The sequence below is a fragment of the Humulus lupulus genome, chromosome 1 (genome assembly GCF_963169125.1).
Source record: "Humulus lupulus chromosome 1, drHumLupu1.1, whole genome shotgun sequence".
Classification (NCBI taxonomy): Eukaryota; Viridiplantae; Streptophyta; class Magnoliopsida; order Rosales; family Cannabaceae; genus Humulus; species Humulus lupulus.
This window is the reverse complement of record NC_084793.1, coordinates 302,645,461-302,671,426: the sequence shown is the minus strand read 5'-3', so window position 1 is coordinate 302,671,426 and position 25,966 is coordinate 302,645,461. Positions and strand designations below refer to the sequence as shown.

At 32.3% G+C, this 25,966-nt stretch overlaps 4 protein-coding genes and 1 non-coding gene across 6 annotated transcripts in view; 3 read left to right on the top strand and 2 right to left on the bottom strand.

The window, feature by feature from the left end:
- Window positions 1–14,677, top strand: part of LOC133780345 (uncharacterized) — a 36,490-nt gene extending 21,813 nt beyond the window's left edge. Inside the window, exons 2-5 of the mRNA XM_062220144.1 lie at window positions 2,969–4,072; window positions 7,519–7,648; window positions 8,261–8,403; window positions 14,652–14,677. Of these exons, the coding sequence (XP_062076128.1) occupies window positions 2,969–4,072; window positions 7,519–7,648; window positions 8,261–8,403; window positions 14,652–14,677 (1,403 nt within the window). The remainder of the gene's footprint in view (window positions 1–2,968; window positions 4,073–7,518; window positions 7,649–8,260; window positions 8,404–14,651) is intronic.
- On the bottom strand, window positions 2,023–2,129 carry LOC133813653 (small nucleolar RNA R71). Its single transcript, XR_009884660.1, has one exon. It is a non-coding gene; the product is annotated as a small nucleolar RNA R71 (small nucleolar RNA).
- Window positions 14,144–17,204, top strand: LOC133812593 (probable protein phosphatase 2C 80). 2 transcript variants are annotated; one of them, XM_062246378.1, is made up of 5 exons: window positions 14,144–14,407; window positions 14,652–15,323; window positions 15,642–15,948; window positions 16,394–16,543; window positions 16,747–17,204. In XM_062246378.1, exons 2-5 carry the CDS (start codon window positions 14,797–14,799, stop codon window positions 17,041–17,043), a joined length of 1,281 nt encoding a protein of 426 aa, XP_062102362.1. In that variant the 5' UTR covers window positions 14,144–14,407; window positions 14,652–14,796; the 3' UTR covers window positions 17,044–17,204. The 2 variants fall into 2 exon arrangements, with proteins under 2 accessions (XP_062102362.1, XP_062102361.1); XM_062246377.1 differs by having other exon boundaries at window positions 14,147–14,407; window positions 15,624–15,948.
- A 343-nt stretch (window positions 17,205–17,547) lies between these two features.
- Window positions 17,548–20,632, bottom strand: LOC133780333 (vicilin-like seed storage protein At2g18540). The gene is made up of 5 exons (XM_062220140.1): window positions 20,296–20,632; window positions 20,036–20,214; window positions 19,879–19,959; window positions 19,355–19,672; window positions 17,548–19,223 (listed from the first exon to the last, which is right to left on the bottom strand). Exons 1-5 carry the CDS (start codon window positions 20,630–20,632, stop codon window positions 17,775–17,777), a joined length of 2,364 nt encoding a protein of 787 aa, XP_062076124.1. The 3' UTR covers window positions 17,548–17,774.
- Window positions 20,633–22,760: 2,128 nt separating this feature from the next.
- Window positions 22,761–25,966, top strand: LOC133780322 (uncharacterized). Its single transcript, XM_062220136.1, has 2 exons — window positions 22,761–22,847; window positions 25,514–25,966. The coding sequence occupies exons 1-2, from the start codon at window positions 22,761–22,763 to the stop codon at window positions 25,964–25,966; spliced, it is 540 nt and encodes a 179-aa protein (XP_062076120.1).

The following is a 25,966-nucleotide window of genomic DNA, read 5'->3' as shown; positions in this document are numbered from 1 at the left end:
CATTAAATTGTACACATCCATGCTTATAACAAAAATATTATGTTTTGCCTTATAAATAATGTTCATTGATTTATTTGTTATTTCATTAGATTGATTTACACTAAATGCTTTGAAATTATAATTTTGAAAAGTGAAGAAAAATCCTATCTTTTTATAAGAAATTTGTGTTTAAAATTATAAATCTTTTTTAAAAATGATAGTTTAAATTATTTTAACTATCACTAACACTTGGGAATCAATATACTAATAAATATTATTAAACTTACATTTTGTGGATTCTAGTATCTTAATAATCTTTTCTTTTAACACTTATTTTCAACTCATTATTGGTTTATTTTCATTATCTTAAATAGCTTTATTTTTCAATCTTTTATTTTATGTTCATAATATTAAAACTTATCAATCTTTGGAACTAGGTTAGAATTTATTACTTTTGATTTAAAATAGTTTCATTTTCGATTTTAGACAACTCCTTTGGGTTCGACATCCTTGCTTACGATCACTATTCTATATGGACGATTCGTGCGCTTGCGATATATAAATTTTTAAACATACCCGTTTTGGGTCCATCAAGTTTTTGGCGCCGTTGCCGGGGAGTTGCAAGAGAAAAGAAACAAAAATTATCTCAAGGTTAGTAAATTCTTCTACTAGTTATTTTAATTCTTGCACTTAAAAAAAAAAAAAAAACCTAAAAAAAAATATATCTATAAAAAAAAACTAAAAAAAAAAGATAAAAAGAAAGTTGGGACGGTTCAACCACCCATAAAAAATATACTTATATTTCTATATTTATTGTTTTTTTTAGTGACGGCACTTGTGCCTCCTATCTATCCTTTTAAATTTTTATAGTCGATGGCACTTGTGCCTCCTAATTTTGTTGTAATTTTATTTCTTTTATATCTTTGTTAGTTGACGGCACTTGTGCCTCCTAACCTTTGTGTAATTTTCTTTATTTATTTTGTTGTATTTTTATTTTATTTAAATTCCGCAAATTACTAGTTGATGGCAATTTTGCCTCCTAGCTAGTTGATGGCAATTTTTGCCTCCTAGTCCTCTATCTTATGTTTAAGTTGATGGCACTTGTGCCTCCTAGTTTTTACCTTAATTTTGTTATAGTTGATGGCATGCTATGCCTCCCTACTCTTGCCTAAATTTTAGTCTTATTTAATTTTTGCCTTATTTTTCTTTGTCTTCTTTAATATTTTAGTGTAATATTGTGAAAAATACTTGAAAAAAAAAAAGAAGAGAGAAACCTAAATCTTGTCCTTTCACCATAAGCAATTTTTGCTTAAAGGAAATTTGAACAAAATTCCCATCCGCCTCTACTAATTAACCTCGGGGAGTTGTTAGTAGTGCGCGAGTAAGTGGAATCAAATAGGCCTGGGAACAAGTAAACCATAAGAATTATATTGTTGTGAAATCTCTAAAAATTATAAGTATGCTCTGTGGTTGCGGTTTTAACTGATCTTCCACATCAGAAAATTGTTTGTTTGAGATTATCCTTGTTGCCTTGTTTGTGAAAATTGTATGCATCATTGGGAACGTAACTCTAAAAAACGATTAGTAAAAAGACGTTTATCTTTATTTGAAATTGAAAGTGTTAGTAAAAATTTGAGCATCATGGAACCTATTGCTAATATTGTTGATGAAAATGTTGTGCCTGAAAAAACTTTGCTTGAATATTTTGCACCTATTTCATCTAATGCTCATTCGTGCATTGTTTTACCTACAACTTCTGCTACTCATTTTGAGCTTAAATCAGCAATCATTCAATTGTTGCCATCTTTTTATGGGTTAGATATAGAGGATCCTTACATGCATGTCAAAGATTTCTTAGAAATTTGCTCAACATTTAAATTTCAAAATTTTTCTGATGAGTCGGTCAAACTAAGATTGTTTCCTTTTTCATTAAAAGACAAATCAAAAGCTTGGTTAAATTCCCTTCCCACTAGGTCTATAACTACTTGGGATCAACTTTATAATAAATTCTTGTTGAAATTTTTTCCAATGTCTAAAACTGATAGTCTAAGGAGAGAAATCTCCGAGTTTTTTCAAAAAGATAATGAAGAGTATTATGAATGTTGGGAAAGATTTAAAAATTTATTATTAAAATGTCCTCATCATGGTTTTGAAAAATGGAGACTTGTAAAATATTTTTATGATGGTTTGACTCCCTCTAATCGTCAAATGATTCAATCTATGCATACTGGAAAATTTTTAAAATTTCAAGGACAAGAGACGTGGGACGCCCTTGAAGATTTATCTGTCAATTCACAACAATGGAATTATTTTGATCCTAGGTCTAGGTCAACTAATTCACCAAAAAGAGAAGGAAGGTATGAAGTAAAAGAAGAATTAGACTTAAGAACATCCTTAGACAAATTAGCGAGAAAAGTAGAAGCTTTAGCCATAAGCCAAACTATAAACTCTCCAATTCAACCTAGAAAAGATGTTTGTTCTATATGTTCTAGTCCTTGCCATAATGCCCAATCATGCCCTTCCTACCAAGAAGCCTTTTCTGAGGAGGCCAATGCACTTCATACTTATGGGAAACCAAATGATAGCCCATTTTCATCTACCTACAATCCAAATTGGAGAAACCATCCGAACTTTTCATGGAGACAAAACCAACCCCAAATGAATCAAGGGCACCAATACAACACACAAAACCAAGCTCATGCCCCACAAAATCAACCATATCCGCAACAAAGAAAACCTTCCTTAGAAGATACTTTACAACAATTTATGCAATCCACCCAACAAATCCTACAAAATCAATCTCAATCTATTACCAAACTCGAGACACAAGTAGGACAACTCGCCACTGCTTTAGCTGATAGAGAGAAAGGAACATTCCCTAGTCAACCTATCCCTAATCCAAAAGGTCAATATGAGATAGGAAAGTCTAGTCATAATGGAGAAGTCAAATCAATTTCAACTCTTAGGTCTGGAAAGATAATTGTCAAACCCGATTACATACCCGAGGTTGAAAACGAAAAAGAAAAAGAAAAGAGTCAGTCTTCTAGTTCTAATGCCAATGACTTTTCAAACAAAGAAATTCCAATCCATCCTTTCATTCCAAAAGCCCCATTCCCACAAAGATTACTTCCAATTAAAAAAGGTGGCCAATATAATGACATCTTAGAAGTTTTTAAACAAGTTAGTATCAACATCCCTTTCTTAGATGCCATTAAACAAATTCCTGCCTACTCCAAATTTTTAAAGGATCTTTGTACTGTTAAGAGAAACACTAATGTTCCTAAAAAGGCGTTTTTAACTGAACAAGCTAGTTCCATTATCCAATATAAAAGTCTTGTTAAATATAAAGATCCTGGGTGTCCCACAATTTCATGCATTATTGGTGATCATTTTATTAACAAAGCTTTACTTGATTTGGGTGCTAGTGTGAATTTGTTGCCTTATTCTGTTTATAAGCAACTTGGTCTTGGTGAGCTAAAACCTACCTCTATAACTCTTCAATTAGCCGATCGTTCTGTGAAAATTCCTAGAGGCATTATAGAGGATGTTTTGATAAAAGTTGATAAATTTTATTTTCCTGTTGACTTCATTGTTCTTGATACTCAACCTGTGGAAAATATGCATGCTCAAATTCCTATCATTTTAGGTAGACCATTCTTAGCTACATCTAATGCAATCATAAATTGTCGTAATGGTGTTTTGAAATTATCTTTTGGAAATATGACTGTTGAATTGAATGTATTTAATGTGGTTAAATCTGTTGAGTGTGAAGACGTGCATGAAGTTAACATGATAGATAGTATTTGTGAAGATGATGAAAATGACTTACTTGATTTTTGTGAAAAATACTTTGGTATGAACTTGCATATTGATGACTTTAATGATGATGTGAATGCTTTGCTAGAGTCTATACCCTTAAATGAAACCAAAGTTGAACCTTTTTCACCCTTAGGTCATGTTCAATCAATTTCTGAGTCTCCAAAGTTAGACCTTAAACCTTTACCAGAAAATTTAAAATATGCTTTTATAGGAGAATCTGAAACTTTACCTGTTATCATAGCCTCCGCTTTAGATAAAGAACAAGAAGATAAGTTGTTAGATGTCCTTAGAAAACATAAAGAAGCCATAGGTTGGACCATTGGAGACATTAAAGGAATTAGCCCATCCATATGTATGCATAGAATCCATCTAGAAGAGAATGCTAAAACCTCTCGGGAATGTCAAAGAAGGCTAAATCCAAATATGAAAGAAGTAGTTAGAGAAGAGGTCATAAAATTGTTAGACGTAGGTATCATTTACCCTATTTCTGATAGTCAATGGGTTAGTCCAGTTCAAGTTGTGCCTAAGAAGTCTGGGATCACAGTTGTTGAAAATGAGAAAAATGAATTAATCCCTACTAGAGTACAAACAGGGTGGAGAGTGTGCATAGATTATAGAAAGCTGAATAACGTTACTTGATGGACCCAAAACGGGTATGTTTAAAAATTTATATATCGCAAGCGCACGAATCGTCCATATAGAATAGTGATCGTAAGCAAGGATGTCGAACCCAAAGGAGTTGTCTAAAATCGAAAATGAAACTATTTTAAATCAAAAGTAATAAATTCTAACCTAGTTCCAAAGATTGATAAGTTTTAATATTATGAACATAAAATAAAAGATTGAAAAATAAAGCTATTTAAGATAATGAAAATAAACCAATAATGAGTTGAAAATAAGTGTTAAAAGAAAAGATTATTAAGATACTAGAATCCACAAAATGTAAGTTTAATAATATTTATTAGTATATTGATTCCCAAGTGTTAGTGATAGTTAAAATAATTTAAACTATCATTTTTCAAAAAGATTTATAATTTTAAACACAAATTTCTTATAAAAAGATAGGATTTTTCTTCACTTTTCAAAATTATAATTTCAAAGCATTTAGTGTAAATCAATCTAATGAAATAACAAATAAATCAATGAACATTATTTATAAGGCAAAACATAATATTTTTGTTCTAAGCATGGATGTGTACAATTTAATGACACATCTTACACAAAGAATATTATGTTTATACACTAATGAAGTACAAAGTGTAAATATGTTCTAACAATCTAAAATACAAGATATTTAAGATGAAAGAAATATATGAAGAAGAAAAATCCATAGACTTTGTTGCATTACAAGGGAAATCAACATACAACATAAATATTACTTAGTTACAAGTTGCTTCATCATGATCTTAATAATCTTATGAAAAAGATTAGAAGCACATAACTAGAGTAGAAATTACAAAATAAAAGACATACATACTTGCAAAATGCTCTTGAAAAACCCAAATGGAAGAGAGAATGGTAGAGAGAAAATGAGAGAAAAAGATGATAACCAAAAACATTAAGCACCTTCAAATGGTCTTGAAAGTCCATATTTATAGCCAAAATGAGTTTCTTAAAATAATCAATTTAAATTAATTAAATTGATTAGATTAATTAAATAAAATAAATATGGTATGTAGAGGTAAATTATAGGGTGTAATGATGATGTTGTGGTGAAAATGTGTAGACAAAAGGTAAAAAGTTGGCATTTTTGTCATAGGGGACACATGGTACATTTGGGCAATTTTAAGGGCTCAAGAAGTGGCTGATGGCAGGTGAATTCGGCTGGGCTTTGGGGCTGGGCCGAAGATGGTGCATGGCTGGCGTTGGAGGAGGCAAGAGCTTCATTGATGCAGCTGGGCCTTGAAGGAAATGGGCCTTGGACTTGGCTTTATGCATGTGTGGTTGGCCGAATGGAAGAGCTGGGCAATTGATTATGCTAGGCATTGGAGGCAAGTGCATATGAGGATATGTTGGGTGACAGCTGGCGTTGGAGGAGGCTGATGGCTTGCTTGGAGGTGGTGGTGAGATTCTAGTGTGGGCTTGGGCCTTGGGCCAGGCTTGAAGTCTTCAAAAACATCACTTTTTCTTTCTTGTCTTACAAAACTAACATTTTTTTCTTCTCTTTTCAAGAGCATTAAAATGCAACAAATTACCTACACAAAATAATATAAATTAAGTCATGATAAAATATTTTTAATTTATAAAATAAACCAAATTAATTATTTGAAAATATTAATTACAACTTAATTTAATTTAACATTTAGTTTCAATAAAACACACAATTTTTTTACTTCCCTAAACACAACAACTTAAATAATTAACTACAATAATTTACAACAAAATAACTATAAAAACACACAAAAATATATAAAATCAAAATAAACTTAATAAATTCAAAATTACTTAAAAGCTTAATAAATCAATTAAAAACTCAAGAACTAACCAACAATTAGCATATAAAATATGGTAAAATAACTCTAATTTGTAGAGTTATCATTACTAGAAAATACCATTTTCCATTACCCTTTATTGATCAAATGCTTGAACGATTAGCTGGCCATGCATATTATTGTTTTCTTGATGGGTATTCGGGATATAACCAAATCCCCATTGCCCCAGAAGATCAAGAAAAGACTACATTTACATGCCCTTTTGGGACTTTTGCCTATCGTCGCATGCCTTTTGGATTATGTAATGCACCTGCGACTTTTCAAAGATGTATGATTTTGATTTTTTCTGACATGGTTGAAAGATTTCTTGAAGTATTTATGGATGATTTTTCTGTGTTTGGTTCTTCCTTTGATGAATGTCTGCATCATCTTTCCCTTGTTTTAATTCGTTGCAAAGAGAAAAACCTTGTGCTTAACTGGGAAAAATGTCATTTTATGGTTAAAAAAGGAATTGTTTTAGGTCATGTAATCTCATCTGATGGAATAGAAGTTGATAAAGCTAAAGTTGATCTTATTTCAAAACTTCCCCCACCTAAAACTGTTAAAGAAATTAGATCATTCTTAGGCCATACCAGTTTTTATAGAAGATTTATAAAAGACTTTAGCAAAATTTCTCGGCCTTTATGCCATTTACTTGGAAAAGAAAATGCTTTTGTCTTTGATAATAATTGCCATGTTGCCTTTGAAAAATTAAAAAATTTGTTGACTACTGCACCCATTATTCGACCTCCTGATTGGAAAATACCTTTTGAAATAATGTGTGATGCTTCTGATTATGCTATAGGTGCTGTCTTAGGACAAAGACTTGAAAAAATACCTCATGTAATTTACTATGCTAGCAAAACTTTAAATGATGCTCAATTAAATTACTCCACAACCGAAAAAGAATTGCTTGCTGTTGTTTTTGCATTGGAGAAATTTAGATCTTATCTGTTAGGGTCTAAAATTATTGTCTATTATGATCATGCTGCATTAAAATATCTCTTGTCGAAAAAAGATGCTAAGTCTCGTTTGATCCGTTGGATCCTACTTTTACAAGAATTTGACTTAGAAATACGTGATAAAAAAGGATCTGAAAATGTTGTTGCTGATCATTTATCTAGACTAGTTGTTGAAACTATACATGATTCCACCCCTATCACTGAAACTTTTCTTGATGAACAATTGATGCATGTTTCTTCCTTGCCTTGGTATGCTGATATTGTTAATTATTTGGTCACTAAAGAAATACCATCTCATTGGTCTAAGCATGATAAATCTAAATTTTATTCTGAGGTGAAAAACTTTATTTGGGATGATCCTTACTTGTTTAAATACTGCCCTGATCAAATAATTAGAAGATGCATTCCAAACTGTGATCAATCTAAAATCATATCTTTCTGTCATGATCATGCATGTGGAGGACATTTTAGTGGTAAGAAAACAGCTGCTAAAGTTTTACAATGTGGTTTTTATTGGCCTACTATCTTTCATGATACATATGTTTATTGTAAAGCTTGTGAACGTTGCCAAAAGTTAGGAAGTTTAACTAAAAGAAATATGATGCCTTTAAATCCTATTCTTATTATTGACATATTTGATGTTTGGGGCATTGATTTTATGGGACCATTTCCTAACTCTTTTGGTAATCTTTATATTCTTGTTGGAGTCGATTATGTGTCTAAATGGGTTGAAGCTATTGCATGCCACACTAATGACCACAAAGTTGTGCTTCGTTTTTTGAAAGAAAATATATTTTCTCGTTTTGGTTCACCACGTGCTATAATTAGTGATAACGGTACACACTTTTGTAATAGGCCATTTGAACATTTGATGAAACAATATGGCATTACGCATAAAGTCTCAACACCATATCACCCACAAACTAGTGGTCAAGTTGAAGTGTCTAATAGGGAAGTTAAGCACATTTTAGAAAAAACTGTGAATCCAACTAGGAAAGATTGGTCCTTGAGACTCACTGATGCATTATGGGCGTATCGTACCGCGTACAAAACACCCATTGGCATGTCACCCTACAGACTTGTGTATGGGAAGGCGTGCCATTTACCTGTTGAGTTAGAACATAGAGCCTTTTGGGCAATTAAGCAGTTAAACTTTTCTTTAGACAATGCAGGTGAAAAACGAAAACTTCAACTAAATGAACTAGACGAAATTAGGAATGATGCTTATGACTATTCAAAAAAGTATAAGGATCGCATGAAATTTTACCATGATAAAAATATTTTGAGAAAACATTTTTATCCAGGTCAGAAAGTCCTTTTATACAACTCTCGTTTGCATCTATTCCCGGGAAAGTTACGCTCTAGGTGGTCTGGTCCTTACATTGTTCGTATTGTTTTTCCACATGGAGCTATTGAAATTGAAAATCCTAAAAATGGTGATATATTTAAAGTTAATGGACAAAAATTAAAACCATTTTTAGAATTAAAAACTGATGAAGTGGATGAGATACTCCCTGAGGACCCTGTTTACCATGCTCTTTGAGTCCTATTTGATCTTGACAACTTGTGTTTTATTTGTATTATTGTTTTATGTGTGATTTAATTTTTGTTCGTTGTATCTTGTTCTCTCTTCGCAATGCACAATATCGAGGTACGACCATTCTAAACTTTACACTCTTCTCAATTTAATTTATATTTCTATTTTGACACATTGAGGACAATGCTTAAATTAAGTTTGGGGTATCAAGTTTTATTGTGTTTGTTTTGTGTTATTTATGTTTGCTTTGTATTAATTTTAATGTTTTGTGTTTTATCTAAGTTAGTCATGTTTGTTTGAAAAAAAAAAATTATTTATATGTTGTTGTTTTGTAATTTTTTGTAATTTGTTCATTTTCATAAAAAATTTAAAAAAAAAATAAAATAAAATTTAGTGATATTTTTAATTTTCAATGATAAAAATCCTGATTGAGTTTGAATTTAATTCTCTTAAAAATATGAATAATTTTTAAGCTTTGTTTTTAATTATAGGGTCAATTTTGCTTGTAACAAAAGTTACATTTTTCATAACAAAAACATTCTTATTTCCTATAAGTTTAAGTGAAAAATAATTTTAATGAAAACCTATTTTCTAAAAGCAAAATTGACAATTTAATTAATTACATAAGCTTAAATTTTATTCATAATAATTTATGAGATTTATTTTCATTATGCAATTTTTGAGAAAATCATTTTTATATCACCAATAAAAAAAAAATATATATATAGATATGTGTATTTTAATTTTTCTTTTGCTTGAGGACTAGCAAAACTTTAAGTTTTGGGGTGTGATAACTCTACAAATTAGAGTTATTTTACCATATTTTATATGCTAATTGTTGCTTAGTTCTTGAGTTTTTAATTAACTTATTAAGTTTTTAAGTAATTTTAAATTTATTAGTCTTATTTTGATTTTATATAATTTTGTGTGTTTTTATAGTTATTTTGTTGTAAAATATTGTAGTTTAATTATTTAAAATTAGTATTGTTAGTTTGAATGCTAAAAATATGATTTTATTGAAATTAAATGTTATGTAAATTAAATTTTAATTAATGTTTTCATGGGAGTTATATGATATATTTTATTAATGAAAATATTTAATTTTAATTTAGTTTATAATTTATTGTGTAGGAAAATTATTGCCTTTGAAAAGCAAGAAAATCAAAGGAAAGATGGTAATTTTGAAAGAAAGTAACAAGAAAAATGGTGTTTCTCCAAAAGCCCAACCACGTGAGGCCCACTCTAGGCCCAACCCGTGGCCCCCCCTCCAATACCCAGCCACCACATTGCTGTCATTTCCCTTATTGAGTCCAACAAAATTGCATTTTGTCCCTTTGTCCCCTATGACAAAAATGCCAACTTTTTACCCTTTTTCCTACACATTTTCACCACAACATCATCATTACACCCTATAATTTACCTCTACATACCATATTTATTTTATTTAATTAATCTAATCAATTTAATTAATTTAAATTGATTATTTTAATAAACTCACTTTGGCTATAAATATGGACTTTCAAGACCATTTTTGGGGTGCTTAATGTTTTTGGTTACCATATTTTTCTCTCATTTTCTCTCTACCATTCTCTCTTCCATTTGAGTTTTTCAAGAGCATTTTGCAAGTATGTATGTCTTTTATTTTGTAATTTCTACTCTAGTTATGTGCTTCTAATCTTTTTCATAAGATTATTAAGATCATGATGAAGCAACTTGTAACTAAGTAATATTTATGTTGTATGTTGATTTCCCTTGTAATGCAACAAAGTCTATGGATTTTTCTTCTTCATATATTTCTTTCATCTTAAATATCTTGTATTTTAGATTGTTAGAACATATTTACACTTTGTACTTCATTAGTGCATAAACATAATATTCTTTGTGTAAGATGTGTCATTAAATTGTACACATCCATGCTTAGAACAAAAATATTATGTTTTGCCTTATAAATAATGTTCATTGATTTATTTGTTATTTCATTAGATTGATTTACACTAAATGCTTTGAAATTATAATTTTGAAAAGTGAAGAAAAATCCTATCTTTTTATAAGAAATTTGTGTTTAAAATTATAAATCTTTTTGAAAAATAATAGTTTAAATTATTTTAACTATCACTAACACTTGGGAATCAATATACTAATAAATATTATTAAACTTACATTTTGTGGATTCTAGTATCTTAATAATATTTTCTTTTAACACTTATTTTCAACTCATTATTGGTTTATTTTCATTATCTTAAATAGCTTTATTTTTCAATCTTTTATTTTATGTTCATAATATTAAAACTTATCAATCTTTGGAACTAGGTTAGAATTTATTACTTTTGATTTAAAATAGTTTCATTTTCGATTTTAGACAACTCCTTTGGGTTCGACATCCTTGCTTACGATCACTATTCTATATGGACGATTCGTGCGCTTGCGATATATAAATTTTTAAACATACCCGTTTTGGGTCCATCAATATTTTTTACATTTTTGTAACTTTTTTCTTTTAAATACTAGTTCTAATAATGTGAAGTTTATCTTTTTAAGTTTAAAACAATATTTTAAATTTATAGTAAAAAAATTAAAACAAAACTTAATTAATTTATATATTTATTTGAATATATTAAAAATAATAAATTCTTAATTGGGCGGGTTGGGTTATATTGGGCGGGTTGATAATTATTTTCAACCCGCCCAATGTAACAATTGGTCGGTTTATTCGGGTTGCGTTTTTTGGCGGTTTTTTCGGGTTGGTTTGAGCAGATTATGCGGGTTGTAAAATTTCTGCACAGCCCTACTCCGTTGAAGGGTCGTCATTTAATGACCAAACAAACCAACTCTAGGCCCTTTGCAAAAATGTGGCCCAAAAGAATCACAAAACTTAACCCACTATATTTCTTGTGGTTGCCACTTGCCAGTTGTTCTCATCCAATTGGTTCGTGACTAGTTATAACCCAGGTTTAATCGACACTAAACACTCTAAGGGACTGTTTGGTATGAGGAGTTCACAGTTTTTATATTACTGGGAAAGTTGAAGAGGCTAATATGATAGTTTGGAAACTTACATCACTGTGTTTGGTTGTGCATAAGAATCAGTTAAGTTTTCATAAAATTAATATAATAATTGTTATCCCAAAAATCATAAGCGAATGACATGGCAGACATTAATTACACGTGGCTGACACCTGGCAGAATTTGTGCTCGACTATTGACCAGGAAGACATCCAGTATCATGCGATCGGTTTCTTCATACGACCAGCCTAGTCGTACGCACATTATACGCGGAGGAAATCTTAGGCAGTTATGATGGAATCCGAAATCATCTCCCATGATTTCCTGAGTATCCGATTATTTAGGAAATAATATCTGTAATAAATCAATGTAAATCTTCCCTGAGCTTATATATAGAAGAAGAGGGCTCAGGGAAGAGGATCCAATCCCTTTTCTTTTGAGCAAAAAATATCTTTTGAGATTAGAGAGAGATTACACGAGAATAATTGTATTTTCTTCTTCAAAAGTTAGTGAAACTCATTGAACCCTAGTTATTTGATCACCCATTTGAATCTCATTTCAATAACAATTCAAGTGGACGTAGATTATTACCAGATCCTGGGGCCGAACCACTATAAAATCTTGTGTTCTTATTATTTTCGTCATCACACTCATTTCAACATATTCACCCACGTCAAGCGTATTTTTGACTCCGTGTCAGTTGGCCAAAATCTGGGTCAACAATAATATATTTCATCAAAATAATTTACAAACAATTTTACTTATGAAATATTTTTTAATAGAATTAAAAAAATACATTTATTGAATACTAGAATCAAGTATAATTTTTAAAATTACAAAAATACATTTATTTTATTTTTAATAATATTTCATCTGTTATTTTAAACTAAAGTAATGATATAAAGGCTTTACAAATCAATTTCTTTAAATAAAAAAATATTATTTATCATTTTATAGTTTGATATATGTATATTTGTTTTTTTTTCTTCATATTTTCATAAAATTAATATAATAATATATTTCATCAAAATAATTTACAAACAATTTTACCCCTGAAATATTTTTTAACAAAATTAAAAAAATACATCTATTGAATACTAGAATCAAGTATAATTTTTAAAATTACAAAAATACCCTTATTTTATTTTTAATAATATTTCATTTGTTATGTTAAACTAAAGTAATGATATAAAGGCTTTACAAATCAATTTCTTTAAATAAAAAAAATATTATTTATCATTTTATAGTTTGATATATGTATATATATTTTTTTATTTTCATAAAATTAATATAATAATATATTTCATCAAAATAATTTACAAACAATTTTACTCATGAAATATTTTTTAACAGAATTAAAAAAATACATCTATTGAATACTAGAATCAAGTACAATTTTTAAAATTACAAAAATACCCTTATTTTATTTTTAATAATATTTCATTTGTTATTTTAAACTAAAGTAATGATATAAAGGATTTACAAATCAATTTATTTAAATAAACAAAGATTATTTATCATTTTATAGTTTGATATATGTATATTTATATTTTATTATAAGCTTCAAAAATAAAATAAGTCATTAACTAAAAAATTATTGGTTTAAGATTTTTTTTAAAAATAATAATAATAATAATTTTGAAGTGTTTCACATTCTTGGTATCTGAAAACCATTTGTCAGATGAGTTTCACATGAACTTAAAATCAGGGAAAGTTAAAACCTTTGGAGTACAGATTCTCAGGTTATAAAAACTCAAACTCAGTACCAAACATGAAAAAATGTTTAGATTCTCATTCCCGTGTCCAGATTCCTACATACCAAACGACCCCTAATATTCCTCAATTCTTGCTTAAAAGTTTATGGACCGTTCTATTACCGAAATACCCTTACTCTTCTTCTGAAACCATAATTCTCAAATTGGACTACTTAAGGAGCAAACCATCCTCCTTGACCATCGATGTGTCGTTGGCTGTTGTTGGGCCTTGGTGAAAATGGGCTTCAAATCCAGTTAGCCTAATGGGCCACAAAATCTCACTACATAGAGTGGGCCGAAGTCTATAAGTAGCTTTGAAACAATGGGCACTCAGCTTCATATGACTCTGTACAACGCACCAAATTTTTGGTCGTTTCGGCTGAGCCGTACCTACCTTTCTACTCCGTTGAAGGGTCGCCATATAATGACCGAACAAACCAACTCTGGGCCCTTTGCAAAAATGTGGCCCAAAAGAATCACAAAACCTAACCCACTATATTTCTTGTGGTTGCCACTTGCCAGCTGTTCTCATCCAATTGGTTCGTGACTAGTTATAACCCAGGTTTAATCGACACTAAACACTCTAAATATTCCTCAATTCTTGCTTAAAAGTTTATGATCGTTCTATTACCGAAATACCTTTACTCTTCTTCTGAAACCATAATAAAAGGAAAGGACAATTCCGTCCAAAATTCAAAATCACTATATTCGGATATCTCCCATGTGTATATGCTCGTTGGTCTTGGGTGGGTGAACCTTTCGCAGAACCAAACCCAGTGTGAGATTCAGAGGCTCAGAAATTTTCTTTTAGCGGCTGATATTTCGGAGCTTCTTAATCTTGCTCGTCCATTTTTCTTCAATACCCATTTCGATTTGCAACAGGTTTGTTTTCGTATTCGTTTCATGGGTTTGGTAATGTTAGGTGTGAAGGTTGTGGATATGAGAATTGTGAAAATTTGAAAAATGGGTTAGAAAGATAGCATTTTGATTTTGGGAATCAATGTTTGATGTGAATCCCGAAATGGGATTTTTGTTTTGCTAAGTTTATAGTACTTTCAGGCTTAATACAACTCTATTTGTTATCTTACATGTATATCTATGTATCTGATATCTATTATACTTGCAGGTGTGAGGGTTGCTGAAGAAGGTTAAAGGGGTTTTCTTTTCTGGGTATATAGATGTGTTGAGAGTAATGAACTTTTATATACTTTGCAATATACCAGGTTCTTTGTTCCTATTTGAATCGAGGGTCATTTGCTTAAGAGGCTAAAATGCCATCTAGCTTTCTCTCAAAGCTGAATCTTTCTGTGTTTTCTGGTTTTGAGAGAGCAGTAACTGGGAAACAAAATTCTATAAAATCGATTCTTGGAAGAGGGAAATTGTTTTCTAGAAATTTAGTAAATTACCCGAGTGAGGCTAAAACTATGGCTGCTTCTAATTCCAAGTCTCTCATTGGTGATGTTTATGTTGATGATGTTATCACAAATTGTGGGAATGCTTTAGAGTTTTCAAAACCTACCGGAGTCTTTTTCAATGATAAAACTCGTACTAGTTGCCAGAGAGCTAGCCTGAGTTTCAGGAGAATGGAATTATCCAACAGCCAACAACTAACTTGTAGGTTCATTCTTGCTGATGTAACGAGGAAGAATTGCAACACCAATTTAGTTGTTGGGCCTCAGTTCAGGAATATCCATACCTCTCCCTTAGCATGCTACTCTGCTGGTGCCGCTCATGATGTGTCGTTTGATGGCAGTTCTCGTGATGAACAGCTTTCTAGTTCTACCATTTCACCTGAACAGTATGTCCTCTTACTCTATATTAAGTTTGACAGCGTTTTCATCTATAACTGTTGCCATTTTCTTTGTGAGAAGGTTTGGCACTTGCTCAGTACTTATTTTGTTTCTTTACTGTTGAAACAACAATTAGTTCTGAAAATATACTTTTCTTTAAGTCTATTAAAAATTGCATCACCAATAGGGTTTAAGTGATGAGTTTAGCTATCTTGTTGAGTTACCGAATTTTCATATAAAACTCTAGCACACACTCATTAGATATGCCTATAGGAAAGATCTTTTCATTATTGTGGGTTTGATTTCAGAACTCTTGTTGGAGACAGAACTCTGAAGCTTCTTTCTGGATCATGTTACCTGCCTCATCCGGATAAGGAAGACACAGGTGGAGAAGATGCTCACTTTATTTGTGTAGATGAACAGGCTATTGGTGTAGCAGATGGTGTTGGCGGCTGGGCAGATGTTGGTGTGAATGCAGGATTGTTTGCACGCGAACTTATGTCTAACTCTGTTTCAGCAATTCAAGAGGAGCCTAAGGGTTCTATTGACCCAGCCAGGGTGTTAGAAAAGGCCCACTCAGGTACAAAAGCAAGGGGTTCTTCAACAGCTTGTATCATTACCCTCACGGAGAAGGTTTGTTACAGTTCTCATTACCCTCACGGGTTTCTCCTGTCCCCTAAGAATCTCTTATATTAGAAAATCTTTTAATGCTTCCTCCCCAACCAAGTGCAAAAAGATATGTTCTTTGGTAGTCTCTGCATGCATTGAATAATCATTTATTGACCAACCTTAACATGAATTGGTAGAGAGTGCTCTTAGCTTCTACTTCTGCTTGCTTTATCATCCCAAGCCTATGCAATACTTGTTAATGTTTCCTTCCTGGCTAAATCTTGGGCAGGGTGCATGAGGATTTTCATTAATTGAAACAGTCAACCTTTTCCTGCTATGAAAAATATATGATTTTATTCTGTTCTGTGCATTTTGAATGGTTTGCCTTATGTGTGAAAAATCAGGGAAGGGAACATGTACACTTTAGTAATATACTAATATATTGTTTTTTTATCTAATTTTTCACCAGGAACTCCATGCAATTAACCTGGGGGACAGTGGATTCATAGTAGTTAGAGACGGGTGCACTGTTTTTCGATCTCCAGTGCAACAACACGGTTTCAACTTTACATATCAGTTAGAGAGTGGCACAGATGGCGACCTACCGAGCTCTGGTCAGGTTAGTTAAACGTTTGGACAGCTTAAATACTTTGGACATAATTATGTTATGCTCTCTCAAGATCTTGAGCACAAAGAAAAGTTTTGAACTTTGAAATCCTTGTGTTATGCTATGGCCAGATAAATAACTCATGCTCTAGCATTTAGTGGGAAAATTTGAGTTTCCCAAACTGAGCATATTTTCTGTTTTGTCAACGTTCCCAGGTTTTCACAATTCCTGTTTCTCCGGGGGATGTTATTATTGCTGGAACAGATGGGCTATTTGACAACTTGTATAATAACGAAGTTACTGCCGTTGTTGTTCATGCTGTAAGAGCTGGCTTGGAACCCCAGGTGACTGCTCAGAAGATAGCTGCTTTGGCACGCCAGAGGGCACTCGACAAAACCCGGCAGACACCATTTTCAACAGCTGCTCAAGAAGCTGGGTTTCGTTATTATGGTGGTAAGCTTGACGACATTACCGTTGTTGTGTCATATATTGCAAGCTCAATCAATGCTTGAGCATACTTTTTGATAACCGTAGCAAATACCATATTGTATATTTCGTTTGTGCTTTATGATGGCAAGTCAAGTGGGGCATGAAAGCCCATTTTAACATTTCTTGCCTGAAACCAAGAGAAGGATTAGTAATGGCCATTTTGAGTCTACAGTTTTTATTTGAAGATTGTCTCGTGTCATGGAGTTGATACCTGTGCCTTTTGTTCTCTTTCTAGTTCTTAATTCAATTTTTTTTTTCCATTTTCTGTGCCAACTCTTAGAACTTTAGGAGATTTTGTTGACTAAGTCATGTGTAAAAGATAAGTTAAAAAGAAATTTTAAACAGTCTAGAGCTCTTAGTTTTAATTGAAGCTGTCATTATCATGTGCCAAGGCTCCCTAACTTTATAGAGAGATTACTTGGCTACGTTTAAGACGAGTCTCGTGTACTGGAATTTATAACATGCCCTTTGATTTCTTTCTTGAGTTCAATTTAAATTGTCATTCACTTTTGCAATTTTAGCTGTTTTTACTTGGATAAGTAGGCACAAGCTCTGTTAGAATAAAACTTGAAAAATAATCACTGATTACTATAGTAATAAGCATAAAACCTCAGAAAAAAGGTTTAAAACATAGTCATAGAGCTTACTATCAACAATAAACTTAAGAAAAACAGAGCAGTAGGGATGTAATTATTTATGTTGCACTGTTTAATCCTGGTGACTAAAGTAGCAAAATCTCCTCTCTCAGATAAGATCAGACGGTCTTCAATTTCAAATAAGATTTTCCATTCTCAACTCTGCCACTTTGCTTCTCTTGCTTGTCCATTGTGGTTTTTGTATCATGATCCTCTGGTTCTCTGCCAGCTTCCTTTTCTGATTGTTTTTCTTTTACTTCTTGTCTCACCCTCTCTTGTATTGCTTCTTGTTCCCTCTCTGCTTGTCTCTCCCTCTCTTTATCTTCTTGTCTCCTTCTAGCTTCCTCTTTTTGCCTTTCCCTCTCTTCTTCTTCTTCTTCTTCTTCTTTTTGTCTTTGTCTCTCTTCCTCTTCTTGCCTCCCAGCCTCCTCCTGCTCCCTCTCTATCTCTTCTTCTTCTCTCTTTCTTGCTTCCTCTTCCTCCTGTTTCCTCTGTCTCTCTTCTTCTTCTTCCCTCCCAGCCTCCTCCTGCTCCCTCTCCATCTCCTCTTCTTCCTCTCTTTGCCTGGCTTCCTCTTCATCCCTTCGTTTTTCCTCCTCTCTCTTTCTTGCCTCCTCTTCCTCCCTTTGCTTTTCCTCTTCATCCTCTCTTTGCCTGGCTTCCTCTTCCTCCCTTCGTTTTTCCTCCTCTTCCTCCCTTCGTTTTTCCTCCTCTTCCTCTCTCTTTCTTGCCTCCTCTTCCTCCCTTCGCTTTTCCTCCTCTTCTCTCTTCCTTTCCTCTTCCTCCTCTCTTTGCCTGGCTTCCTCTTCCTCCCTTCGTTTTTCCTCCTCCTCTTCTCTCTTTCTTGACTCCTCTTCTTCTCTCTTCCTTTCCTCTTCTTCCTCTCTTTGCTTTTCCTCTTCTTCTCTCTTCCTTTCCTCTTCTTCCTCTCTTTTCCTGGCTTCCTCTTCTTCTCTCTTCCTTTCCTCTTCCTCCTCTCTTTTCCTGGCTTCCTCATCTTCTCTCTTTCTTTCTTCCTCTCTTTTCCTTTTCTCCTCTTCCTCCCTTCGTTTTTCCTCTTCTTCCTCTCTTTTCCTGGCTTCCTCCTCTTCTCTCTTTCTTTCTTCCTCTTCCCTCTTCCTCTCTTTTTCTTTCTCAATTTCTTCCTTCATCATTCTCTGCTCTTCCTCAGCACAAGAAGTACAATCCAGTATGATTGAATCACCCTGTGGAGCCAAAAGTTGGTCAATCGTAGAATTGCCAACATTAAACGACAATGCCAAAACATTTCTGTCAAGGGATTGTAGGACTGACTGCTTTCCTGCCAAAAACTGAGGATGATTGTTCTGTCTTGTTGTGCTAAACCCCATGAAAATGAACGAATCATTGTTGAATGACATCTGAGCCATGGGGTGGAACGTGGGCACAGCAAAAACATCACCTTCCCTTACCCTAAACCTCATGTTTTTGCACTCTGATTTCCATATGCTTTTGTTGCTGGAACAAACCACTCGAACCATTCCTTCTCCTTTCAACACCACAGCAATCTCAGTTGCTCTTGGATTCCAGTGAGGCCCCATCATAGAGCCCTTTTTTCAACAAGTCACACCAATAAAAACCATTTCATTAGGCACAGTTCAGAATCACAACATTTTCAACACCAAGCTAGCTAAATCCATATTAGATAAAAATAGAAAAGAAATGATTTTGGAACACTCACCTTGGTCAAATTCACCATGAAGAGGCCAATGTTGGTACCCTTCAAAAGATTGCCTGCTCTTTTCCGGGTAACTGTAAGACTCCGGCCGTTACAGTTCTCAAAATCAGGTTCTGCTTCGATGATGTTAAAGGCGTTTGTTGTTTGTTTCTTCTTGTTCAATGATATCATCTCTTCTCTGCCTCCAAGAAAGGCTTTCAGGAATCGAGCTTCCATTTCCCACAACCCTTTTTTCTTTCCTTCTTTCTTTGTTGAGATGGCATGAACGATTGGTTGTATATCGGTTGCACTTGTTATTGATTCTATTACTTCATATGAAGCCTATCATAAATCATAAGATTACCACATGTTGGCCTTAAATATCTCAGAATTTTACCACGTTTCTATGCAAAATTTTACATATGATCAAGTACCATAGCAACGAACCAAACATTACTAAAATAGTTGTGTATTGACATGTATAGTACTAAGTGGATTACATAAGAAAGCATAGATCTCAAAATGACTATGATAGAATGGTTGCTTACCTTGAAAGCGCGCTTGAGTGTTATCTTGTCAAAGCCACGGACCAAGTTCCTGATGCTCGAGTATGCCCCAATGGATGGTACCTGTTTTTTATTGTTTCGTTTAAAAACCCAAGCCGAGAGAGTGAGAGAGAGAGAGAGAGTGAGAAAGAGTTCATACGATTGAGTACTCATCATCTGAATTAGGAAAAATGGCATAAATCCTTAGGCTTTCACGTTTAGTCTCCAAGTCACTTTGTATATAAAATATAGAACCAGGGTCAAGTCTGAAGATATCTCCTCGCTTCAAATTCACTCTTCTTTTCTCTTCCTCATTGGCCCAACTCAAACTTCCACTTCCTACAACACAACCCACAATTTATTTACAACACAACCCTAAATATATATATGCACAAGAGAATAATGAGACAAAAGAAGAACCTGTGTGAACATAAAACACCATCTGAGCATGCAGAAGCACAGGAAGAAACAAGGAATTGGGCACCAAAGTAAAGAAGTGCATATGGTGAGGCCCTCTGATCCCATCAGAGATTTCAATGGCTGAGATTTGACCATATTCATTATCAACTAATACCTTCCTCTGCTCTTTCTTCACCAAAGGAACAAAACCATCACCACCACCTGAGAAATCTTCATCTTCATCACCAACCCCAAAATCTTTTTCCTTGGCTGTACCTGCATGCAAAGAGAGAAGAAAGAAGAAGAAGATGATGAGTAGGGTGAATGAGAGGCGTTGGATCAAAGGTTTGATCGACATTGTAGATCAAAGATTGTCTTTGAACTTGTTGAAGTTGTCAAAAACTCTTTATAGAAGATGAGGAAGATCAGAAGAAAGTGAATACGTGTTGGTTTAAGGTGACACGTGCATGTTCACTATATGTCGTGGCAGTCCCTCTTGGTTCCTCATATTTCCAACTGCAGTAGGCGATAATCTTGAAACAGAGCTATTTTTCAATACATGGTGAATCGTTTGAGTTCAGATTTTTTGGATAAAATGTAATGATTTTCGAAATGATTAGGGAGAAATGTAAATAAGAATTTTGTAAAACATGGCTCTGATGGGTTTTCACCTTTCTTGTGATATTTTCAAACTTGAGCTGTGTATTTTGGATTGGTGTGAATACCTTAGGATCTTTTGCATGGATATACATATTAATAATGTGCATTACAGATAAAATGTGTGATCAATCGAAAATAAATGAAAAAAGTAAAACATTAATATTTGTTACTAAACACAAAAATATAAATACGTGTTGTAGGGAGCATTTTCAGCTAACAAGAATATTCCTTAATTTTTTCCATTGACCAAATATTAGAGTAAATATGAGTGCTAATCAAATTATATTATGTTTTGCAATTTTGTGTGAATACTAGATCCATATTGTTGTGAATAAACTTTGGTTAACATAAAAAAGTCCAGTCCAGGAGGAAAACAAAGTAAACAAGTATAAAACAACTTCAAGATTTATGTGGTTCGGTTCGGTCTAGAATTTGACCTATGTTCACGGGAGGCAGTCTTCTTCAATCGTATATTACAAGATGTTACAATGAAAGTTCTTGAAGATAATCACCAAACTCTCCTCACTTGCACTTTTTTTTTCTTGTCCGAAACCTTTTCTCACAATGTCAATATCTCTTAGGGTGCCATTAATATTTTGTATTATATAGTATTATATTAGATTGTATTGTGTAAGATATTTTTATATAGTATTATGTTTAGTATTATTTTTATTAATATGTTATATTTTTATTCTGAACAGAACGTGAAAAACTATTAAAGGAGCCAAATAATTTTTTTTTAAACAAATTACAAATTACTCAATAATAATAAAACTAATTTCTTAATTGTACATATACATATTAATATTATGTATATATTTATATGTAAATCTAAGTCAATATTACACATAGTCTATACAATATAATTAAATATAATATTATATATAATACAATATGAGGCATCAAACATACCAATATATTTGTTCTCACTTCTTCTCTAGGCTTAGAAAGAAACCAAGAGAGTAAAACAATAAAATAAGATAAAAAAATCTGTGTTAAACAATAAGATAGGAAAGTTAAAAAGAAAAAAAAAGAGAGAAAAAGGGAGTTTGTTTTAGCCACTTTAAATATAAAAGGGTTAAAAAAAATAGTGGTGATCATTTGTTTGACTCAAACACAATATATTCGAAGAGTTTTGACATAGGTCGAATGAAGTGTACCATTTGGTTTTCTTCTATATTTGTAGTAGGGTGTTCGTACTGCGGTTTTTTTCTAATTTTTTAGACTGCACCACATATTCGGTTTGAACAATTTTCCAAACTGCAACCCGCACTGTATAAACTTCAAACAGTATAAATCGTACTGCAAAAATGCGGTGTGGTGCGGTATAGTTTTGGCGGTTTATATCTATCGCCAAATAATTTAACAATTAAATATTATAATTAAGAAAGATTCATAATAAATCTTATAACCATAAAGTGTTTAACAAAATACTTAAATGTACAACAAGCTAATAAACTTTAAGCAAAACAATAAAAATACAACAAACTAATAACAAATAAAAAATGTAATATAAACGTAAATATTATTTTAATTAAGGAGGAATATCTTTAGATTGAAGTATAATAGGTGTTAGCATCCTATGAAATATTATATTTCTTTCTAGATATTGTGTATATTATATTATACTATATAAATATTTATGCATTAACTTTAAATATAGTAAAATTGAAAAAAATAATATAAAAAAGTTAATATATATAATGATGCGGTGCAGTGTGGTTTGAACCGCATTTATAAAATTTAAAACTGCACCGCGAAGGGTTCTAAACTGCAAATTGCGGTGCGGTGTGGTGCGATGTGGGCGGTTTGTGCGGTGTGGTGCGATGTGGGCGGTTTGTGCGGTGTGGGCGGTTAACCAATACATGGAACAAGGGAATACCGGACCATATCTGCTTTTGCGCACAAGCAAGGTAAGTATGTGGGATGCGCCCGTTGGTGGATCCAAAGCTTCCATCGACTAAGATTCTAGCACTTTGCTGAACACCCCTAATTTGTAAGATAAATCTTTAATGTCAAAATTCAAGTGGTCTCATATGGCTGGCCCATTCTGACAACTCCCTCCCAGAACTGAATTCATTGAATATGAAAATCTGATATATTTTGTCGACTTATTAAAAGTGAAGTGAAGCATAATTTGTTAGACTTTTATTTGGGCTTACATTAATATTTTAATGTTTTATAAAATATGAGTTGATAAATAATTTTTTTGCTGACCTAGCCTATTTAATTTTAGTGATCTCTTGTTGATGGGCTTAGTATCTATAGTAGTCTAGTTGAAGCAGAAGTGTAAACTTTCTAGTTAACTGAAGTCTTTGATGAAGAGATCTAGTCCAACTAAGTTAATATAAGCTAAGTCTTATCCCTAACTCTATATATACGAATAGTCTCATCGCTATTGTGTTATCTGATAATCTGCTTCAGAAATAGAGGTTGTTGACCCTGATTTTGGCCAACTAACACAGAATCAAATTTGCTTGACGTGGACAAACACGTTGAAATGAATGTGATGACAAAAAACAATAAAGAACACAAGAATTTATAGTGGTTCAGCCCCAGAATCTGGTAATAACCTACGTCCACTTGAATTATTATTGATATAGGATTCAAAGGAGTGATCAAAGAACTAGAGTTCAATGAGTTTCACCAACCTCTGAAGAACAAGACAATATATCAAATAGAATTACTCTAGTCTCAAATAATTCGAAGGCCAAAAGTCCCTTCCTTGAGCTATCTTTCTCTATTTATAGGCTCAAGGGGGATTACATTAATTTGTTACAGATATTCTTTCCTAAATAATCGGATACTCAAGAAATCATGGGAGTCAATCTCAGGATTGACTAAGATCTTTATAAAAGCATCATGAGACATGCGGAGCAGGTAAACTTCGACTGCCTTTTGTTTACAATATCTCCACTGGTCGATACCCTAGCAGAACTTCGCCAAGTGTCAGCCACGTGTCCAGAAATCACTTGTCACGTCATTCGTGCCTGTTTTTTGGATAACAGAGGTCATAGGGAGGAAGGCTTAGTTGGTTAGTATTGCACTAACAATTCACGTTTTCTCCATAGCTGAATCAGGTATGTTTTCTATATTATTTAATTGTTTATAGTGTTTTAAGTTGTATGCAAAATTATTGATAAGATGTTGTATGAATATCTAACATGTGGTATAAGATTGCCAATTGTATACGATTTAGGACCTATAATTTTTTGTTTAACCTAAATTGAGATTAATCGTTGATAAACCCTAAGTAATTTTTGTTATTATTTTATGTCAAAATTTTTATAGTTAGATCCCAAAATATTAGGGCTTTTGTTTATCTCGAAATTGCCTTTCTATCCATATATTATATGTTTAATTTCGTTACATAATCATGAAGAATTTTGTATTTAAAACTTTAGGGTTTTTTCATAAAATTCGAAATTGCAAAGTTGCTATATCTCAATTTAATGGTTATTTTTCTGAATTAAATTATTGCATATATTCATTATTGCTTGTGGAAGATAAACCATGCTTTGATTTTGTATAGATTCGACCATTACACATTCTTTTACCCAATTTTTGATGTATTTTTTTCGCATATAATCTCTTAGATCTACACTTAGATTCTTGTTTTTACTCGATGCAAACCCCATAAATCAATTGCACATGTTCCTCTGATGAAAACCCCTTATTAAAGGCTCGAAAATGCCTCTTTTTCTGGTCAGAAATCAGTTGGACCCGACTAGGTCACAATCTGGGTCGCACGACCTGACCGGGTCACAATCCAAGTCGCACGACTTGGTCTCCCGACATTGTTTTTCGACATTTTTTTTTAACATTAATAGAATTTAATTTCTGAATTTTCTGTGATTTTTATTTAATTTTTTGAAATCTTCAAATAATTATTACGGAATTAATATTATTTACGCTGTGATAAAACATTAATAAATAATTTATAATATTTTCTCAAAAATTTGAATCACATAAAATTATTTGAGTATTTGTTCGTTCATTTGAAAATACTCACTCTCTCCAATAGCCAATTTTTTTTTTTATATACTCTCCACTCAAACAATAGGAATTGGCTTTCATAAAAAAAAATCACATATTCTTTGTTGTTCTAAAGTGACAAACTTGATTGTTTGATGACTATATAATGTGTTATGGTGGGGCACATTATTTTGATTATTCATAAATTTAATGGGCAAATTATTTTATTTTTTTGGGAATTTGGTTGAAAATATTATAATTATTATCATCGAAGTGATTTAATTATATTATTTTTTAATGATTGTTTTATCGCTAAATTTCATTAGTTTATTGAAAATATTTTTGTTGAATAATTGATATGTATAATTACTTGCCCAAAGGAGGTTATATATATTAATTAATGTATCATGAAGTGTGTTGATCATAATGCATGTTTAAATTTATTTGCCCAAAGGTAATAATTTTTTATGTGTACTTTTTTATATATATTTTTTCTATTTAACTTCATGAAAATAGATCATATGTATGTTATATTCTCATCCCAAAAGGGAGTTTGTGATGACCATATTGACTCTATTTATATATTTTCTTGATATGCTTATAGTTTAATCAAGTTTTGTCATTTTCCTTTTATCTTGTAGTTTCTTTTTCTATGAACAACAGTGCTTCCATTCAAATTCTGACTAGGTCCAACTACAAGAAGTGGAAACGAGATGTGGATTTTAGTTTGAGAATCATGGATTTGGACCTATACATGTGTGAAGATCAACCTACTGCTCCAACTGATGCGAGCACTACTGCCCAGAGAAATTTCCATGCACAATGGGAAAAGTCAAATCATCTCAGTCTAATAGTTATGGACAGATCGATTTTTGAACATCTTTTGAGTTGTCTGCCTGAGACAACTAATGCCAAAGAGTTTTTAACTAATGTAGGAAAATTATATGACACTGGTGAAAACGTTGAAACTGGATCTCTTATGGATGAGATTCAAACCATCAAATATGATGAAACTAAAGGAGTGAGGGACTTCATTTTAAAAATTGTCAATGTTTAG

Coding starts and splice junctions, on each gene's coding strand:
- LOC133780322 (XM_062220136.1), top strand. CDS start 22,761: ATGTGGGCGGTTTGTGCGGTGTGGGCGGTTAACCAATACATGGAACAA. Junction 22,848..25,513: donor TGCTTTTGCGCACAAGCAAG/GTAAGTATGTGG, acceptor ATATGCTTATAG/TTTAATCAAGTTTTGTCATT.
- LOC133780333 (XM_062220140.1), bottom strand. CDS start 20,632: ATGTCGATCAAACCTTTGATCCAACGCCTCTCATTCACCCTACTCATC. Junction 20,215..20,295: donor GGTGTTTTATGTTCACACAG/GTTCTTCTTTTG, acceptor GTTGTGTTGTAG/GAAGTGGAAGTTTGAGTTGG. Junction 19,673..19,878: donor CACTCAAGCGCGCTTTCAAG/GTAAGCAACCAT, acceptor GATTTATGATAG/GCTTCATATGAAGTAATAGA.
- LOC133812593 (XM_062246377.1), top strand. CDS start 14,797: ATGCCATCTAGCTTTCTCTCAAAGCTGAATCTTTCTGTGTTTTCTGGT. Junction 15,324..15,623: donor TCTACCATTTCACCTGAACA/GTATGTCCTCTT, acceptor GTTTGATTTCAG/AACTCTTGTTGGAGACAGAA. Junction 15,949..16,393: donor TCATTACCCTCACGGAGAAG/GTTTGTTACAGT, acceptor ATTTTTCACCAG/GAACTCCATGCAATTAACCT.